The sequence below is a fragment of the Girardinichthys multiradiatus genome, chromosome 19 (assembly GCF_021462225.1).
Source record: "Girardinichthys multiradiatus isolate DD_20200921_A chromosome 19, DD_fGirMul_XY1, whole genome shotgun sequence".
Lineage (NCBI taxonomy): Eukaryota > Metazoa > Chordata > Actinopteri > Cyprinodontiformes > Goodeidae > Girardinichthys > Girardinichthys multiradiatus.
In genome coordinates, this window is record NC_061811.1 from 28,230,776 (window position 1) to 28,248,811 (window position 18,036).

General features: G+C 39.6%; 1 protein-coding gene across 2 annotated transcripts in view; it reads left to right on the forward strand.

Annotated features, from left to right (window-relative positions):
- The window catches only part of mta1 (metastasis associated 1), a 45,951-nt gene that overhangs the window by 22,661 nt on the left and 5,254 nt on the right, over positions 1 to 18,036 (forward strand). For both annotated transcript variants that reach the window (XM_047345386.1, XM_047345387.1), the window contains exons 4-15: positions 3,902 to 4,028; positions 5,239 to 5,302; positions 6,642 to 6,759; positions 7,913 to 8,015; positions 9,325 to 9,424; positions 9,543 to 9,731; positions 12,568 to 12,642; positions 12,822 to 12,880; positions 14,895 to 15,031; positions 15,262 to 15,413; positions 16,100 to 16,289; positions 16,377 to 16,466. In XM_047345386.1, the coding sequence (XP_047201342.1) occupies positions 3,902 to 4,028; positions 5,239 to 5,302; positions 6,642 to 6,759; positions 7,913 to 8,015; positions 9,325 to 9,424; positions 9,543 to 9,731; positions 12,568 to 12,642; positions 12,822 to 12,880; positions 14,895 to 15,031; positions 15,262 to 15,413; positions 16,100 to 16,289; positions 16,377 to 16,466 (1,404 nt within the window). The remainder of the gene's footprint in view (positions 1 to 3,901; positions 4,029 to 5,238; positions 5,303 to 6,641; positions 6,760 to 7,912; positions 8,016 to 9,324; positions 9,425 to 9,542; positions 9,732 to 12,567; positions 12,643 to 12,821; positions 12,881 to 14,894; positions 15,032 to 15,261; positions 15,414 to 16,099; positions 16,290 to 16,376; positions 16,467 to 18,036) is intronic.

An 18,036-nucleotide genomic window follows, 5' to 3' on the forward strand; every position in this document is an offset into this window, starting at 1 on the left:
CTGTAATTAACAGCTATCAAAATATTTCCTTTTTAGGCTTTTTTTGCCATGAATTATTTAGGAGAGGCAGCATCATATTGTGTGCATGCAGGAGAGCGATCGCTGCAGGGTTTTACTATTTCAAAACAAATACAACATGACTTGGAGCAGTCATTTTAAGCTGTCTTTAGGATCTTATATCAGCGGTTAGGACAATTAGCACGGTTAGTTTCACTAACTGTAAACAACGACCTCTGTGTGTATTCTCTAAAATAATGTAGACCCTAACCCTAACTCCCTAAAGCTGCCAACTTTCCAAATCCAGCATGTTCAATGACAGAGAATAAAAGCGTCGAAGTAGAAAATACAGCGACTTTAATGTATCCCATGTAGCCTTCCTTTCATCCACTGAAGTCGGCTCTGGGTCAGTTCCCCAATGTAGGTAAGAATGGAAGACCTGGGTCAGACGCCACACTTTCCTGCCCAAAAAAGTTGGATACGAAACAATAAATATTGCAAAGGTATGAAGTGGCAAAGAAGTGAAAATACCAACACTGTCCGAATTTTAGCTGTTTGTTGGAGCGACCTTAACGACAAACATGCCTCCATAGTCAAGAGTCTTAACTTCTTACAGCTTTTATGGATGCTAAAAAATGGCTAACTTTGTCTTCTTAATGCAGTAACATCTTCCACACCTGCATTGTTTTTTTTGTTTTTGTTTGCAAGACCAATATTATTTAAGAAGAAGTTTTAGATGCCACTTTATGTCTGCAGTCCTGCCTCCACATTAGCACAGTGCATATTGAGTGTAGTGAGTTTATAAAGGCAATAAAAGTCAGCTGTGCTCTCCTCACCTCAACGTCTCCCCCTCAGGCCCGTTCTTTTCTCTCCCTCACCTCCCCCTTCTGTCTCTCAGGCCAGTAAGGCGACCCATTCATCAATAATTGATAATTGGCTGGGACAGGTGAGATGGAGAGGCAATTTGTAGAGAGTATGGTGTGGGTGCACTGAGAAGTTGAGTTGCCACTCAAGGACTTGCAGTAAGGTGCCAGCTGGAAGGTCCAATCTACCGATGGACTGCTAGATAACCTCGCTTGTGTATAAAGTCACTGATGCATGCATGAGACAAACGCATCATATTAAATTGCTTCTGTAAACATGCTGTAAATGTATGCCTTTATAGTCAAGGTAAAGCTACCAAAGTTGCATAAAATCATAAAAATCATGTAATTGCATATAAAATAACAGATTAGTTCCAATGTATAGTTCAGAGGCAGCCTTCAGCTCTGCAAGGCAGTTAAATGGGATTCTGGGAGAAGGAACATGTCTTCAGAGTCAAGTCTGTTGTGCTGACAAGAAATGTGAGATTAAATGACTGAGGTGAAAAAAAACACCCAATATATCAGGAAATGCCTCACTTTAGATCCATATTATCAATCCATTATTATATCTGTATAAACTGTATTGTTTTGCATATTACTTTGAACTGCTGCAGAAGTGCAGAGTGGAGTTAAAATGAATGTTTTTGTTAATTTAAGTTTTGCTATTTTTGGCGGCACTTTTGAAGTTTCACCAATAGCTGCGTGTGGCTTTCAGGCACCATCAGTAAACGTCATGCGCCTACAAACTGTGGACACGTTGCTTTCACCACATAAGGGTCAGCTGCTGGTATATTCATTGATGCAAACACCTGCACCAAGGTGAGCTTCTGTTCTAAAGCATGCTGGGATTTGCAGTTTTTACTCTTGTGTACTGTATAGGTCTTTATGCTGCCACGTTTTTCTTGTCAAAGCTGTTTGGTTATTAGGTTTAAAGAGGAAACATTTTTTCTTATTTTTTTTTGGTGGAGTGCCTATTAATATGACTTTAATTGAAGAAAAACAAGAAAAGATGTTGAAAGATGTAGAGTGTTTTTTGTTTGCTAATTAATACCTATTCTTAGAAAATTAGGTTAGTGAATAGGAAGCTAACGTTAGCATATCTGTTATGCATCCAGCCACTTGCAAGATTCCTTTTGGTACCTTCCCATTCTGGAAACATTTAACTTTGAATTTAATCATTTCCAACTCTGGATAAGTATAGGAAAAATATACTGTATATATGGAGAAATGTTTGAAAAATCACTGCCTTTTCTTTTGGCCTTGGGACCCAATGTGCCCTGTGGTCTTGAAACTTTGGTTTAGAGCCCAATCAGACAGTAATTGACATGTCTTGGAATTTGTTTTAAAACAAAATAAAGAGATCACATATTGCAAACTGTGCTTCAAAGGAATTTTAGTCTGGAAAACTGGAATTTTTTAAATGGTAAATTTGTTGGAACCTTAACTGAACACTTCATGGTTTCCTGTTTGGTCCATGATTCGCCACCTCCAGAAGGGAACGGCAGAAGAAAGAGTGAGGCCCATGCAGAGTGTATCCATGTAAACGTGCTGCTCTTCCTGGGCATTGACGGTGTGTCTGCTGGGTGCTGAGTGCTGGGCAGAGTGAGGGAGTGAAGAAGTACTTATTGATTTTGGACAAACATCTCTTCTCCTGAAAATCCCTTGATTGCTTTTGTTCGGCTCCCAGACTCCCTCTCTCCTTTTCCCTCTCTCCTTCTTCCTCTCTCTCCCTTCCTCTAATGAAACTCCAAATGAATTGCAGCACGTACTGACTGTTCTTGAGCTCTTAGTTTCACTTCTCCTCTCTTAGGCCTCCTTCTTCTCACTTATTATTTCTCTCTCGCTCTGATAATTTCTTTTCTTCATCACTCTCTTCATTTCTTAGTGTGTTTTTATGCCCCCTCGCCTTTGATACTTCTGTTGTTCTCGTCTCACCTTCCCATGATTTCGGTGCCCACCTCCAGCGGTCAGTAGGCGAGAGGCGTGGTACACCCTTGACAGGTCACCAGTCTATCACAGGGAACACAGAGCAACACAGGACAACCAACCATGCACACATGCTAATAGCTGAGGGTGGGAGAGACCAGTTAATCTCACAGCTTTAGCTGGAGAGAACCCACGCATGCACAGGAAGAACATGCAAACTCCATGCAGAAGACGTCAGGCCGGGATTCAAAGCCAGCACCTTCTTGCTGCAAGGCAACAGTGTTACCAACTGCACTGGTCACCTAAACCACAGATAAAAACCTTAAAAAATCATCTGGGTTTAATCTTTTGCTAAGGAGAACTAAGGAGATTGATACTACTGCGAATGCATGGTTTTGCTATGTAGTTGTACCTAAAACTACTCCCAACTTGCTACAAATGAGCTTTTATTCAAAATATATAGAAACTAGCTGCTGCTCGCAATGAAAGACTTCAATAACTTAATTTCTCAAAATTGAAAACAAAATCCTACTTTCATGAGCCCTGCTGTTCAAATGTATTCAACCCCTTCATGACATTTATCCTTAGTTCTCGGTAGATCACCTTTTTGGTTTTAGAACCTCCTGCCATTGTGATTGATAGCTGCGCAGGAAGCTTTTATAATTTCATGTACACTGTTTTGTAGTAAGAACATCAGAGGTAATTTTTTAAACCCCAGTACAATCCTTCTGAGCTCATTATTGCTTCTGTGATTAAGATAAAAGAGCTGTACAGAGCAGCAGCTGTATACCTGAACAAATCTGAAGGCGATACAAGGATCCCAGGGTTTTCATTCAGACAGAGCAGAATTATATGCAAACTTGTTTCTTGTGGCACTTTTCTTGTAGACAGAATTGGTGAGATTCAGCTCGTCTCTCTTGGGGGCTCATTGTTGTGGCTCATCAAGTGCGCATCTCCCTGTTTTAGGTCCTCTCGCTGCACCTGAGACTGTATCCACAGCTGCCGACAGATTTTTCATTCCTACCGTTTTCCCCAGAGGACGGCATTGTTCCGCCTCATCTGATGTGCGTATGTTTGACCTCTGTGCCCCTTTTGTTTTTTTCTTTCTACTCTAGGGGAGCTGGAGGAGGAGATGGAGAATTCAGAGATGGCTGATCTCCCAGAGAAGCTGAAGCACCAGCTCAGACACAGAGAGCTGTTCCTGTCCCGCCAGCTGGAGTCCTTACCAGCAACACACATCAGGTAGTCTAGTGGCTGGCCTCGTTAGTTTTAGCGGGCCTCTCTGAAGGTTTCACATTTTTTTTTTCTTGGGGCGGGTGCAAAATAAAAACCTAGAGTATTTAAAATGAAGGTGATTGTTTGGAAATTCTAATAATGTATGTACAGTAAGACTGTAAAAGCTGATTAACCTTGAGGTGTCACTTTAATTTTCTACCTTTTTGAAGTCATTAAAGACAGAAATTTCCGCTCCCTAAAATAAATGCTACAAATTAAAATTTAAAAAAGAATTTGAAATTATTTTGCCATTTCCTCCAAACATAAAACTGTAAGATAATAAGAATCATATTTTGCAAAAGCTGAAAATGACACCGGAATATTTTTATCCTCAACTGACTTGACAGGGTAGTAAATGTTTACTACAGAAAAACTAATAATACATAAAAATCAATAATTCTGGCAAATATCCAAAGGTGATTAAAAATATCCCACCGCCTCAATATTTGTTATGTAAAATATTAGCATCATGTTATCAAACTGGCATAAAACCCTATTTATTGTTGAGCATATGATCATTAAGATCAAAACGGAAGTTTTAACCTAAAAAAATTAATGTCTGCTATTTTAAAAGCTGTTTTTTGAATTAGACTGATGCCCTCATGATCTAGTGTTGTAAAATGCATAAAAGTCAATATTTTGACTAATGTTTTGCATAACTTGGTGAGATTTCTTTTAAGTAAATCACAGTGACACTGATTAATCAAACTGGGATTTAAAGGATTAAAATATTTAGTTTCATAGTTTTGAGCCGGGAGGACGTTGTCTGCAGAAAAGAGACAAAAAAACATGCTAAAAATACTATTTTTAGCATGTTTTGGAAGCGGACGGTTTTGTCCCTATTAACTCAAAAGGGTTGTCCAATTTGTGTTCTAATGGTCAAACTTTCAGAATAATGTACCATATGCGCTAACATGGCAACAAGGATGTCATGTTGAAGAGGAAAAGGTGTTTAAATAGACAACAATGTCTATAATGACACCTACGGTTAAAAGATTTCATGCTTTTCATTACAAAATGCTGCTGCTAAATAAACCTGAAATAAAATGAATGATATGAACACTTTAGCAAGACACTAAAAATGTTCCTTATGGCCTTTTGTCTTATTTCCTCCATATTTTGCTATTTCTTTCATCTTGTGGATCTTTCTGCTTTGCTTTTCCTCGTCAAACTCCAGAGGCAAGTGCTGTGTGACGCTGCTGAATGAAACCGAAGCCCTGAAGTCCTACCTGGACAGAGAGGTATGCTTGTGTCCACGCATGAAAGCATGCTCACACGTCTTCTTGCAAGCAAACTGCTATGTGCAAATGAAAAATGTGTGAGCAGAATATGTGTGGTGTGCATAAGGGTTTTAAAGATGTTTAAACCTGATGTACTCTAGGCTTTTGCTTCCTTCGCTCTTTGATTGTGGCTGATTTTTGTTTTCATTGTCTAGAGCCATGCATATTGGTACTTGTAAGGATGGCAGTGTCGCATTTCAGACAATGCTAATATGAATATAAGGCTAAAAAATCCATTTGGAGAATTTCTTCAGCTCTTTGTAGAACCAAATCTAATTTAAACAACCAGAAAATAAAAAAAAAGCGGCCTCTCCCCTCTGGAGACACAGAACACAAATCATAGAATATTTTCCAATTCTGTTTTTTTTTTTTTTCATAGAAAGGTCAACTCTGATGTACAATTTTAGAATTTATTCCTGACTTTAGATGAAATTTATCCTTTAACATTTTATCATTTTCTACCTGGGACAAACAAATGCACTGAAAGAAAAATTGTCTTGGGTTCGAAGTGGTTTTCTTGGGTTTATACTGCAAACTTAAACCCAAATAGTGGATATTCCATCCATATAATGGACCAAAAAGCAAATACATTATTTCCTTCCCAGCAACATGGTTTTCTTAAGAAACATACATCTGGCTGCTGCCGCTTTATCTGCAGAGGGAAACAGAGTTGCATGACAGTACAGCTTCTTACGGACTCTACCAGAACATCATAGTGCCCTCTGAAAACCTTTCCTGTTGCTTTAAACAGAAAACATTACAACATTGATGCTGGCATACGGAGCATGAATATGTTGCCTTTGCATAATTAGCTCCTATTTATTTAAGCAGTTCATTGCCATATTGATATTGTGCAGCCCTAATGTGAATGGAAATCATGCTTGTGCACAGGATTACAGAAATTACAGGATGGCTGAAATTTATAAAAGAGATCCATATACATGCACTGGCTCATAATTCTGAGACTGCATGTTGGTGTGTATGGCCATGAAGCTACTTTTGCTTCCAGCCCCAGGTGCAGATGCATAGCAGCACCATGGGATCTCTAAATATGTGATTCGGTGTATTAGATTTGTGGGCTGGTGTAAGGTTGTGTGGGTCTGAGTCTACGAGTGTAAAGATTCCTGTTTCCAGATGAATTATTCAGCATGTTGACCCAGAATGTTCTGTTCAAACACAGTAATGTGGAGACGAGAGACTAGTGGAGAGGGAGCCATCCGCGCACAGTCAGATATAGCATACTCGTTGGTCTGGTTGCCCATCTTACTGTCTGAACCTTCATCCCATCTGTAATTCCCAGGATGCCTTCTTCTACTCGCTGGTGTATGACCCTCAGCAGAAGACCCTGCTGGCGGATAAAGGGGAGATCCGCATTGGGAACAAATACCAGGCTGACATCACCGACCTCCTGAATGAAGGTAGCTTAATCTAGGCTGTTTAAAAAAACATTGGATTCTAAGAGAAGAAGGTAGTTTTTTTTTCAGGGAATGTTTTTTTACCCACTGAATATTGATGCTATGTTTCTGCACAGCAGAGTAGCCCAATAAATAACTGCTTTAATGCGGGAACCTGGTCCTGTATACCTTTTATCCGAACTCTGTCCTAGGGGTTTACAGTGGCTAATAAAATTATTCACACCTCTTGAACTTTTTAACATTTTGTCATATTGCCATTACCTGCAATCTGTTCCAATGTTTTTTTTAAAGATAATCCATCATAAGGTAGGTTGTATTATTTAGTTGTATTACTGTAAAGGGGGCTAATTACAAATGCATGCCATTCTTTTCAGTTTATTTGTTAAAAATGTAAAAAACCATGCATCATGTTAATTTACTTCACAACGAAGTGCTTCTAAGTGATGGTCCAAAGGGTATAAACTAGAGATGGGCCAATCAATTGTCCAAAGACCAGGATGGGTTGGTTTTTTCCTTGGACCAGCTCCAAAATTTAGCATCCCACCCCGAGCAACTACCTCTATATAAAAACCTGAAGTAGATTTATTCTGTTTTAGATGTTACAGAAAAAATATTGGATTCGGCCAAGAAAAGCTTCTGCTCTCTCCTATAAATAATTTTGCAAGGTCCTGCTAGCATAACTTGTACTTTCATGGAAAAGGCAGTGCATCCACAAGCTTAATTCTATTCAAAGAATGTAATATATAATATAAAACCTAATGCTATGTGATGAAATGCTACAGTATAGTAATCTTTTTATTCAAATCATTTAATCAATTTCTGACCATGTTATGAATTTATACCTGGAGTTTTAGCAAGAAAGAAAAGATAGAAACTGCAAACCAGGCACAGTCGGATAAAAAACAAACAGTAACAGGTTGCCAGGTAGGCCATCTCTAATGAAGTTATGTTTGTTTAGAAGCTCCAGCAGTTTGATGCGTTCATGGAGAGTCACTGAGACCAATTTTTATCTCCATTGTAGGAATTTAGTAAAGTTTTAAGGTGCATTTTTCAGAGTTCTTTGTTGCATGGATGCCTGTGATGATCAAACACTGTTGTATTTGAACATCTCAAGGAACATGTGTGGTTTTCTGTGTGTGTGTGTTGATAAATTCAGATGAGGAAGATGGCCGAGACCTGGCGAAACTAGAAGAGAAGGTCTGGGACCCCAACAGCTCGCTAACAGAGAAGCAGATCGACCAGTTTTTAGTCGTAGCTCGGTAAGTCAACAAAGATGCTAAGAAATGCTAACAAAACTATTTTAAAAGGAAACACTAATAATTCTAATTCTAAACAATCAAGTTTATTTTTGTTTTATCATGAACCCCCCCCCCCCAAAAAAAAAAACCCCCAGCTTTTCTAAGATGTCCTTCGTCCTGCATTAGTTCCAGTTTCCGGTGCAGTATTGAAATATAAAAGTATGTTAATTTTCATATTTTCCAGTGTGGAAAACAGACTATGCAAAACACTTACTTTAAAAAGAAATTAATAAAGACGATTTCTAAAAATGTATTAAATGTTCAGGCTGCATCACAAATTATATGTGAATATTGAAGGTGCTGAGAAGCTTTTTATCAGCCTAAAAGTGCATTGCTTTTCTGTTTTACTCTAAATAGGAACATAGTTCGTAAATGATCATGTAGTATTAATCTGAGTTTAAACACTAAGTAAGGTTATGTTAATATACTACATGAAGTATTTTATTTATTAAACTTTATTTTGATACAAACACAACGTGCTTCACGCAGGTTAAACACAGATATACATAGAAACCACTACAGTACAGGAAATAAAAACGAATTTATAAAGCCGATATAAAGGAAATGGAAAAACTAAATTGAAAAGCTTCAACGACACAAAAATTCTAAAACCTAAAAAATGAACATAGAAACGGATCCAAATATTTTTTGATAAAATTCATTTTAAAACGAGTTATTTTTCCTCTTTTCTTTTTCTTTTAAAAAGGAAAAACAAAGGAGAAAAAAGGAAAATAAAAAAACATAATTTCTTCATTTTATAAATAATGTACACATATCGTGAGTTGCATGCGTCTTTGTGCAAGAAAAGAAATGCGTTAAAAAAGGAACATCAGTCTGTAAAGAGAAATTGTCATAATAAAATATAATAATAAAATATCTAGACAAATAAAAATATATAATAAACAATAATAGAAAAACACAAATGATATATTTCTGTATATAAAGACGGTCTATTGTGCATAAAATGAGCTTCCACATGGGTAGGTCATTGTTTATTACAGGATCTGTTGGGAGCCGTTCTGGTTGTACAGTCTGATGGTTGCTGGCAGGGAGGACCTGTCATACGTTTGGCAGCAATGCCACTTTTTTGTGGTGTTTGCTGGAATAAACTTGAACTATTCCTGTGGTTGATTACGAACATCAGGCATTCTGCTGACCTGAGAAATCTGGAAAGTTCAGTCTGGATTGTTTTTTTCCCCAGGAGTAAATAAGCCCTTGATGGAGAATATCTCTGTTTTTGCATCTTTTTGAACCCATCTTTATCCCACAGGTCAGTCGGAACATTTGCCAGAGCTTTGGACTGCAGCAGTTCTGTCCGGCAGCCGAGCCTCCACATGAGTGCTGCCGCGGCCTCCAGGGACATCACATTGGTGAGATACATGAGAGTGGGTTCGGGTTAGATCAACACCATGCTGCCCATGAAGGGGTATAACCTTGTCTGTTAGCGACTGTTTAACATTTTAACTCCGCCACATGGATTTCTTCCAGTTCCACGCCATGGACACGCTCCATGCTAGCAGCTATGACATGACTCGAGCCATCGCGGCGCTGGTGCCTCAGGGTGGGCCCGTCCTCTGCAGGGATGAAATGGAGGAGTGGAGCGCCTCAGAGGCCAACTTGTTCGAGGAAGCGCTCGAGAAATACGGCAAAGACTTCACAGATATTCAGCAAGATTTTGTAAGTGACAAAACAAAAAGTAGCGTCTTCACAGAAGTGCTTGGATATTTTTCTGCTTTCGCCAAAAGTACAAAGGCTGAAGTTGATCGTTCAGCACAAAGATGGTACTGGTAACATATTTAGAATTATCATCATGATAAATTTTGGACTTTTATTGTGTTTTTCAGAATAGAAATAGGAACGAGTTGCACAAAGTTAACAAAGTTAATGCAAATATTATTTAATCAACCTGGTCTCAAAACTATACACGAAGGCCTACATTTATACACACCCCCACACCTATATTTGGATCCTGGTTTGGTTCTGGCTAGATGTTTGACCACTCTTCTTATCACATCTGGTAGAGTTAATTAAAATTGGTGGGTCTCCTGCACTGAACCTGGCTTTTAAACATAGCCCAGAAATTACCAACAGGAGTGAGGTCAGGGAAGGTTATTCGGGAAGTCTTTCGGATCTAGTTTATGTGTGTTTGTGATCTTCTGAAAAAGCCACACGTGTAAAGGTTTAAACCAGTTTGACCTAAACTGTTGGGTTTAAATAAAAAGAAATCAGAACCACCAAGGCTCAAGCCTTTCATAAACTAGATTATGCTGGAATATCATGGACTCAGATTAATCTCTTTCCCATCAAGATAGACGAGTCTGCTCATATACCATCACCTTCAATGTCAACTGAAATATGAAGCTGCTGATCTGGCTGAGCTTTATGTGTGTGTGTGTGGTGGAAACAAGGTGAAGAACACTGTACCAGCTGTCAAGCACGGTGGTGGCAGCATCATGATGAGTGTCTGTTTCTCTGCCAGTAGTACTGGTGCATTGAACAAACTAGGTCAAATCATGAAGAAAGAAAAATGTCTTCACCTGAAATCAACAGCTAGATGGTTGTAACTTGGACTCAACTATGTGTTCCAAGAGTAATCGACCAAACATGAAAACTGGGTTTAGAAAGGATAAACCAGGCTAACATTAAGGTAATAGCACTGTTAAAACAAAATTGGGGACCATGTTTAAAAGCCAGGTTGGTCCCAGGAAATCAGCCAATCTAAATGAGCCCTAAAATTTCTTATAAAAAAACATGTGGTTTCTTAATATCTTAGAGCTGTAGCCTGTAATTTTTCTGAAATGAGGAGAGAGAGATTTTGAAATCTAACTGGTTCCCCTCCCTTCCTGAATGAGCTGAAAGCCACGCCTCCTACGCACACGCAGGCCAAGCAGGGTGAACAGAGGATAATGTGAGATGAATCCCTGTTTGTTTCCCTCCCTCCTCTTCCACAGTTAGCTTGATGTTCAAATTACAGACTGACATGTAATGTGACATAGGCCTGGTTAGCATTCAAGTTAGCGCCATACTGGCCCATTATGAACGCAGCATATTACATATTATCTACAGCATTATTTATTTAAAAAAATCTTCATTATAACTCGCTAAAATACAATAAATAATTTAGGATTACGTCTTCAAAACAACAAAATTTGCCAACTCTTCATTCGTTTTGAGCCCTTGTAGATCCTCCATCTTTTAAAAGCATGTTCAATGTAAATTCTACCAGAAAGTTGTAAACGTCTCACGGCAAGTTTAGTAGAAGGACTTTTACACTCTCTGAACTTTCTCAGAGAGATAGAAAGTAGTCCAAGTCTTGGTAACTTCCTTGTTTTGGTTTCTACATTGCCCACCTCCAAGCTGACTGAGGCGCGTGACCCCTCGTTGATTGACACCTCCCTCCAGACAAATGCCTAAGTATTGTACGTCAAATTTAGGCATTTCTTAAATAATTAACAATTAAAAGTTACAGACTACATCTTTAAGAGGGTACATTGGTCCAAATGCTAGTGAGACCGTAGGCATACATTTGAACATGTATGTACAACTATACCCTTTGTGGATTGGACGAAATCCTCTATAAATCCAGACTTGTTCACCAAGCTCTTGTTTTTAACATTTATTGAAAGAAGTTATGTTGTATGTTTAAAAAAAACAGCTCAAATGAATAATCCAAATTCCCAAATTAACAACATTAATGCTAAAGATGAGGGTATAAAAACCACCAGGTTACATTTGGTGGTTTTCAGCTTTAAATATGGTTGGTTTAGTTAGCTGTCTGTTGCATAAACACAAATGTTTTCAGTCTGTCAAATATGTAGAGCATTTCTAACCACTTTAAATGGGATCTTTACAGATTTCTTTCATGTTTAGTTGATGATTGATTAACACAATAGTATTATTGAAAAGTAGCCCTGCCGTCCTGGTTGTCAACAGTGGAAATGTTAGACAGGGATCCCACATCTCCAGATGCTTTTCAAACATAGGTTGAGTTCTGCTTAGAAGCCAGGAGGAAGATGCTGCAGCTCCTCACGTTCTGAGTTGCTTTCAGCCTGAGAAGAATGGGCCGTTTCTAATCCTCACTGTGATGGGCATTCACCGTGAGCATTACTCTGCCACCTGGTGGCTGTTTCCTCCCAGTGCTGCCCACTCTGGTTTCCACTCAGTTTTTTTTTTTTTTTTTTGCTTTAAAACAGCAACATGGGTGGGGCTGCTACTTGCTACAACTTGATAGCATCTTTGTTTAAAATATCGGGAGATCTTAAACCAGCTTCAGCTGAACAAGACAAGATATATTCAGGTTTTCCTGTTAAAGGGCTACATTTTGCTTGCATCGGTATTTGTGCTGAAAATGTTCTGCTTCACTAAGAGCGGGGGGGTGGGGGGGTCACACAACCTGAAAAATAGTCAATTAACTCGATGGCAAATTGGGTTTTATTTAAGTCAGCGAATTCTTTCATTTCATTTTATCATCCTGTTAATAACACATGACTTTTATTCCTTTCCTTTTTTTCAGCTGCCCTGGAAGTCGCTGACAAGTATAATTGAGTATTACTACATGTGGAAGACTACAGATAGATACGTCCAGCAGGTATTTTCCCCGTTTTTTCATATCCAGAACAATTTCTTTTTTGTTCATGTACGTGCTTGTCCTTACTTTCAGGCTGGTAACATTAGTGTTTGGTTGCATGAAGCTGAGGAGCTAAATAAACGTAATCCCGTCATTCTTTCTCCCGTTTCTCTCTCCTCCTCACCCTGTTCCTGCTCCAGAAACGATTAAAAGCAGCCGAGGCAGAGAGCAAACTCAAACAGGTCTACATCCCCAACTAGTGAGTGCTTTTTCTGCAGATGTTTGGTCTGTATATTCATCACTTTGGCAAGTTTTGGTTTAGGGCTGCAACTAACAAATATTTTGCTAATCGATTCATCTGTTGACTAGTTTGCCAATTAATAATCAGATAGCAAACGGTACTTAATTTTATACAGAATTTGAACCAGGTGAAGCTAAAACTATGCTATTTGAGGAGATTAATCAAATTAATTGTTTCAGCCATATTCTGGTTCCCATCAATAAAGCAACACAGTGACCAAGGGTGCTTGCAGCCACAAACATCTATATATGTTCTTAAGATTTATTGTGATAGACCGACGCAAAATATTATTACATTTGTGATGTGATTGGAAAATAATACATGGGTTTAAAAATTCTTTTTTACATAGAAATCAGAAAAATGTGGCATGTTTATGTAATTTAGGCACCTTTACTCTAAACGATACAGTCCAGGTAATGATGTTTTTCTCCACTGTTGGTTCCATCAGAGCTAGTGTGTAGTTTAGTGACACAAATCACTTTATGTACCTGGTGTCCTGAAGAAGCCTGTTTAAAAATTGGTGTTTTTTATGAGCAGTATTTGTTAGTTTTTTTTATTGTTATCAAAATAAATACCATAAAATGCCAAGATAAAGTTCTAATTGCATATCGCCCACACCTATGCCTAGCTGTAAACATCTAACGGCGCACTGTCCCAATTCACAATCTGTACATTGAAGAATATGGAAGAACTGAAAACTATGCAGGTACAAGATTGTGTAAAAAAGCAATAACCCCTCAATGAGAAGAGGCCAGTTGCAATTGCCCCTAAATTACAGTGTTTAACCCAGTTTTTCCCTTAGTCTTCGCCTTTTTTTTTTTTCCTCCATCACAACATCCCATCTGCTCTCCGTAAGCCTTAGGATCTGGATCACTGAACTCTATCACCACCCTGCAGTAAAAAGTCCTTGTAACAGACCAGATATATTATTGGGATGGTAAGAGAATCTGTTGACAGGACACCTATTAGTTATGTGCACATCATCCTAAAAAAATAAATACTGCCACTGTGAAACACAGTACATTGTGGGAATGTGTTTCTTCTGCAAGAGCAATATAGCTACATAGAGTTGATTTGAAGAGCTAAAAAAAAACAACTGTTAGACCGGAGACTGGGGCACAGGTTGACCTTTGAAGCAGGACAAACACCATAAACACAGGAGACGAAGGGAGGCTGAGCAGTCATAAGTTAGAAAACCACATATCCTTTAAGTTTTCATGCCACAATGTGCTACTTTGTGTTGGTCTATCACATAAAATCCAAACAAATTATATTGACGTTTGTGGCTGAATCCCTCGAATAATTATTGGATAATCCTCACAAGTTTGATAGACTCTCCATCTGAGAAGCTTATTTGGTTAAAATCAACAGCAGAACTCTGTAAAAAGTGAAATGATGGAGTAAGTCTGTTACCAAACGCATAATAAAAATACGACTTGAAGTTTGGCAGAAACCGCTGGGAACGTTTAGTCAAAGCAAGCGTCATTCAATTTAGATGACTGCATTTGAATATGTTTGGTCCAAACTTTAAAACAGATGTTCATATGATGGTCAGAGAGTGTTTATTCACACACAGAATGACCACAGTGAAGTTCAGACCTTTGGGATACGTTGGATGATATTTGGCGAAGCTGTCCAATTTTTGCCAAGATCTTTGCAGACAATGAAAACTACAGATTTAAATGTTTGGGGCTTGTGTGCCAGAAAAAAACCCAAGAAATGTTCCTGCAAACTGTCTGTGGCAGACTTCTTTAGGCCCAGACAGTAACAATGGTTGTGTAAGTGAACACTGTAAAGGAAGTCATCATTATATTTATATTAAAACTTTCATATTTGCCACTTTTTGGTCATTGCATCCTCTTTTCTTTTACTTCACTAAATATGATGAACAGATCTTGTCTGTGATTGCATTCATGTTTCTTCTGTGTTCTGAGGCAGGCTTTCATTTGTCTTTGTTTACCTGAACTTCCAGCAACAAGCCAAACCCCAACCAACTGAGTAACAGCGTAAAGCCGGCTCTTCTGAATGGAGCAGCTGGCTCAAACGTGCCGGGACCACCAGGTTCAGGGCAGACCCCAGGTCTGGGCAGAGCCTGTGAAAGCTGCTACAGTAAGTCTTTTCACCTTTATAAGAGAACCTCTGCTTAAATGGTGGTGAAGGTTTTTGTCAGAGAAAATACCATTTTTCCACTCTTCTCTGTGAATCACATTAGATGCTTATGATGGAGGGTAACAGAAAATCGCATCATGACCTAACTTGCCCTTAAACCCCTGACAGAAACAGTGAAAGTGTCTTGAATGCTGATGCTCATGTTTGCTTTGGTGCATTTCTGCGTGTAGCCAGCAGCTCCTACCAGTGGTACTCGTGGGGACCCCCGAACATGCAGTGTCGCCTGTGCGCGTCATGCTGGACCTACTGGAAGAAGTATGGAGGGCTGAAGATGCCCACGCGACTGGACGGCGAGCGGCCGGGGCCCAACCGCAACACCCTGGTAAGAGTGTATTTCAAAGAAACGGCTGCATTCCTGGACAATTAGAGGACTTTTATTTGCCCGACCTATAGACATTATTCTTATTATTCTGGCCAAATCCTTTTTTTAATCAACAAAGTGATCATTTATGTGTAGAGTTTACATGTCTATGCCTCAACGCTGCTTTAATATTGTACCCATGCATTTATGCAAGAAATTCAAAGTTTTGCCAAAACAAAGCGGAGGCATCGGACCGAAACAAAGCTTTATGTCAGCGTTTTCATCAGCAATGAGGTTCGCGGCTCTAAACTATTTAATTAATCATCTGTAATGACATCGAGCAGAATGTAAACATGTGGTGCAAAGAAAAATGGGCTACTATCCAAATCCAGTAACCTGTAGCATTTAAGCAGCCGAAATGCCATGGGAGTCTTTATAACGGCAGACATGCAGAACAGGAGTCTGTCTGATGAGAGGGCTTCTCCCAACAGGTTCAAGTACAACTCTTTCACTGGATTGTCTATCAAAACAACTCCTCCCAAAACTTTTTTATAGCAAACGTTGACCAAGTGTTATTACGGTTGACAGTCAGAGCAAATTCAGTTTGGAGAACAAAGGAAATCGTCATGACTAAGTAAAGCTAACTACCACTGAAACAACAGCTCATAACTTAAACATCTATTGGCACTTTACATTTGTCTTTTCAGAGCCCACACGGCCTTCCTCTGCGACACAGCGGGAGCCCCAAGTTTGCCGTCAAGACTAGACAGGCGTTTTTTCTGCAGACCACCGGTCCGACACGACAGGCACGTCGCCTCTGCGAGGACATCATCCGGCCGCGATATTTGGCCCGGCACCCGTACCTCGCAGTCAACACAGCAGCCATCAAAGCAGAGTGTAGGAGGCTTCATGTTCCCAACAGCACAGCTCTGGTCACATTTAAACATTATTATTGATGATTGTTATTTCCCTGACCGTCTACAGGTGCTCTGAGGTTACCAGATAGGCCAACAAAGCCTTCACAGATGAAACCAGTGGAGCGAAAACCTCTGGAGTCTGTGGTTCGGTACTTGGGTAAGAGGCCTTTTATCAAGTTTGTTCCTGTTGTACAGGTCCTTCTCAAAATATTAGCATATTGTGATAAAGTTCATTATTTTCCATAATGTAATGATGAAAATTTAACATTCATATATTTTATATTCATTGCACACTAACTGAAATATTTCAGGTCTTTTATTGTCTTAATACGGTTGATTGTGGCATACAGCTCATGAAAACCCAAAATTCCTATCTCACAAAATTAGCATATTTCATCCGACCAATAAAAGAAAAGTGTTTTTAATACAAAAACCGTCAACCTTCAAATAATCATGTACAGTTATGCACTCAATACTTGGTCGGGAATCCTTTTGCAGAAATGACTGCTTCAATGCGGCGTGGCATGGAGGCAATCAGCCTGTGGCACTGCTGAGGTCTTATGGAGGCCCAGGATGCTTCGATAGCAGCCTTTAGCTCATCCAGAGTGTTGGGTCTTGAGTCTCTCAACGTTCTCTTCACAATATCCCACAGATTCTCTATGGGGTTCAGGTCAGGAGAATTGGCAGGCCAATTGAGCACAGTGATACCATGGTCAGTAAACCATTTACCAGTGGTTTTGGCGCTGTGAGCAGGTGCCAGGTCGTGCTGAAAAATGAAATCTTCATCTCCATAAAGCTTTTCAGCAGATGGAAGCATGAAGTGCTCCAAAATCTCCTGATAGCTAGCTGCATTGACCCTGCCCTTGATAAAACACAGTGGACCAACACCAGCAGCTGACACGGCACCCCAGACCATCACTGACTGTGGGTACTTGACACTGGACTTCTGGCATTTTGGCATTTCCTTCTCCCCAGTCTTCCTCCAGACTCTGGCACCTTGATTTCCGAATGACATGCAGAATTTGCTTTCATCCAAAAAAAGTACTTTGGACCACTGAGCAACAGTCCAGTGCTGCTTCTCTGTAGCCCAGGTCAGGCGCTTCTGCTGCTGTTTCTGGTTCAAAAGTGGCTTGACCTGGGGAATGCGGCACCTGTAGCCCATTTCCTGCACACGCCTGTGCACGGTGGTTCTGGATGTTTTTACTCCAGACTCAGTCCACTGCTTCCGCAGGTCCCCCAAGGTCTGGAATCAGCCCTTCTCCACAATCTTCCTCAGGGTCCGGTCACCTCTTCTCGTTGTGCAGCGTTTTCTGCCACACTTTTTCCTTCCCACAGACTTCCCACTGAGGTGCCTTGATACAGCACTCTGGGAACAGCCTATTCATTCAGAAATTTCTTTCTGTGTCTTACCCTCTTGCTTGAGGGTGTCAATAGTGGCCTTCTGGACAGCAGTCAGGTCGGCAGTCTTACCCATGATTGGGGTTTTGAGTGATGAACCAGGCTGGGAGTTTTAAAGGCTTCAGGAATCTTTTGCAGGTGTTTAGAGTTAACTCGTTGATTCAGATGATTAGGTTCATAGCTCGTTTAGAGACCCTTTTAATGATATGCTAATTTTGTGAGATAGGAATTTTGGGTTTTCATGAGCTGTATGCCAAAATCATCTGTATTAAGACAATAAAAGACCTGAAATATTTCAGTTAGTGTGCAATGAATCTAAAATATATGAA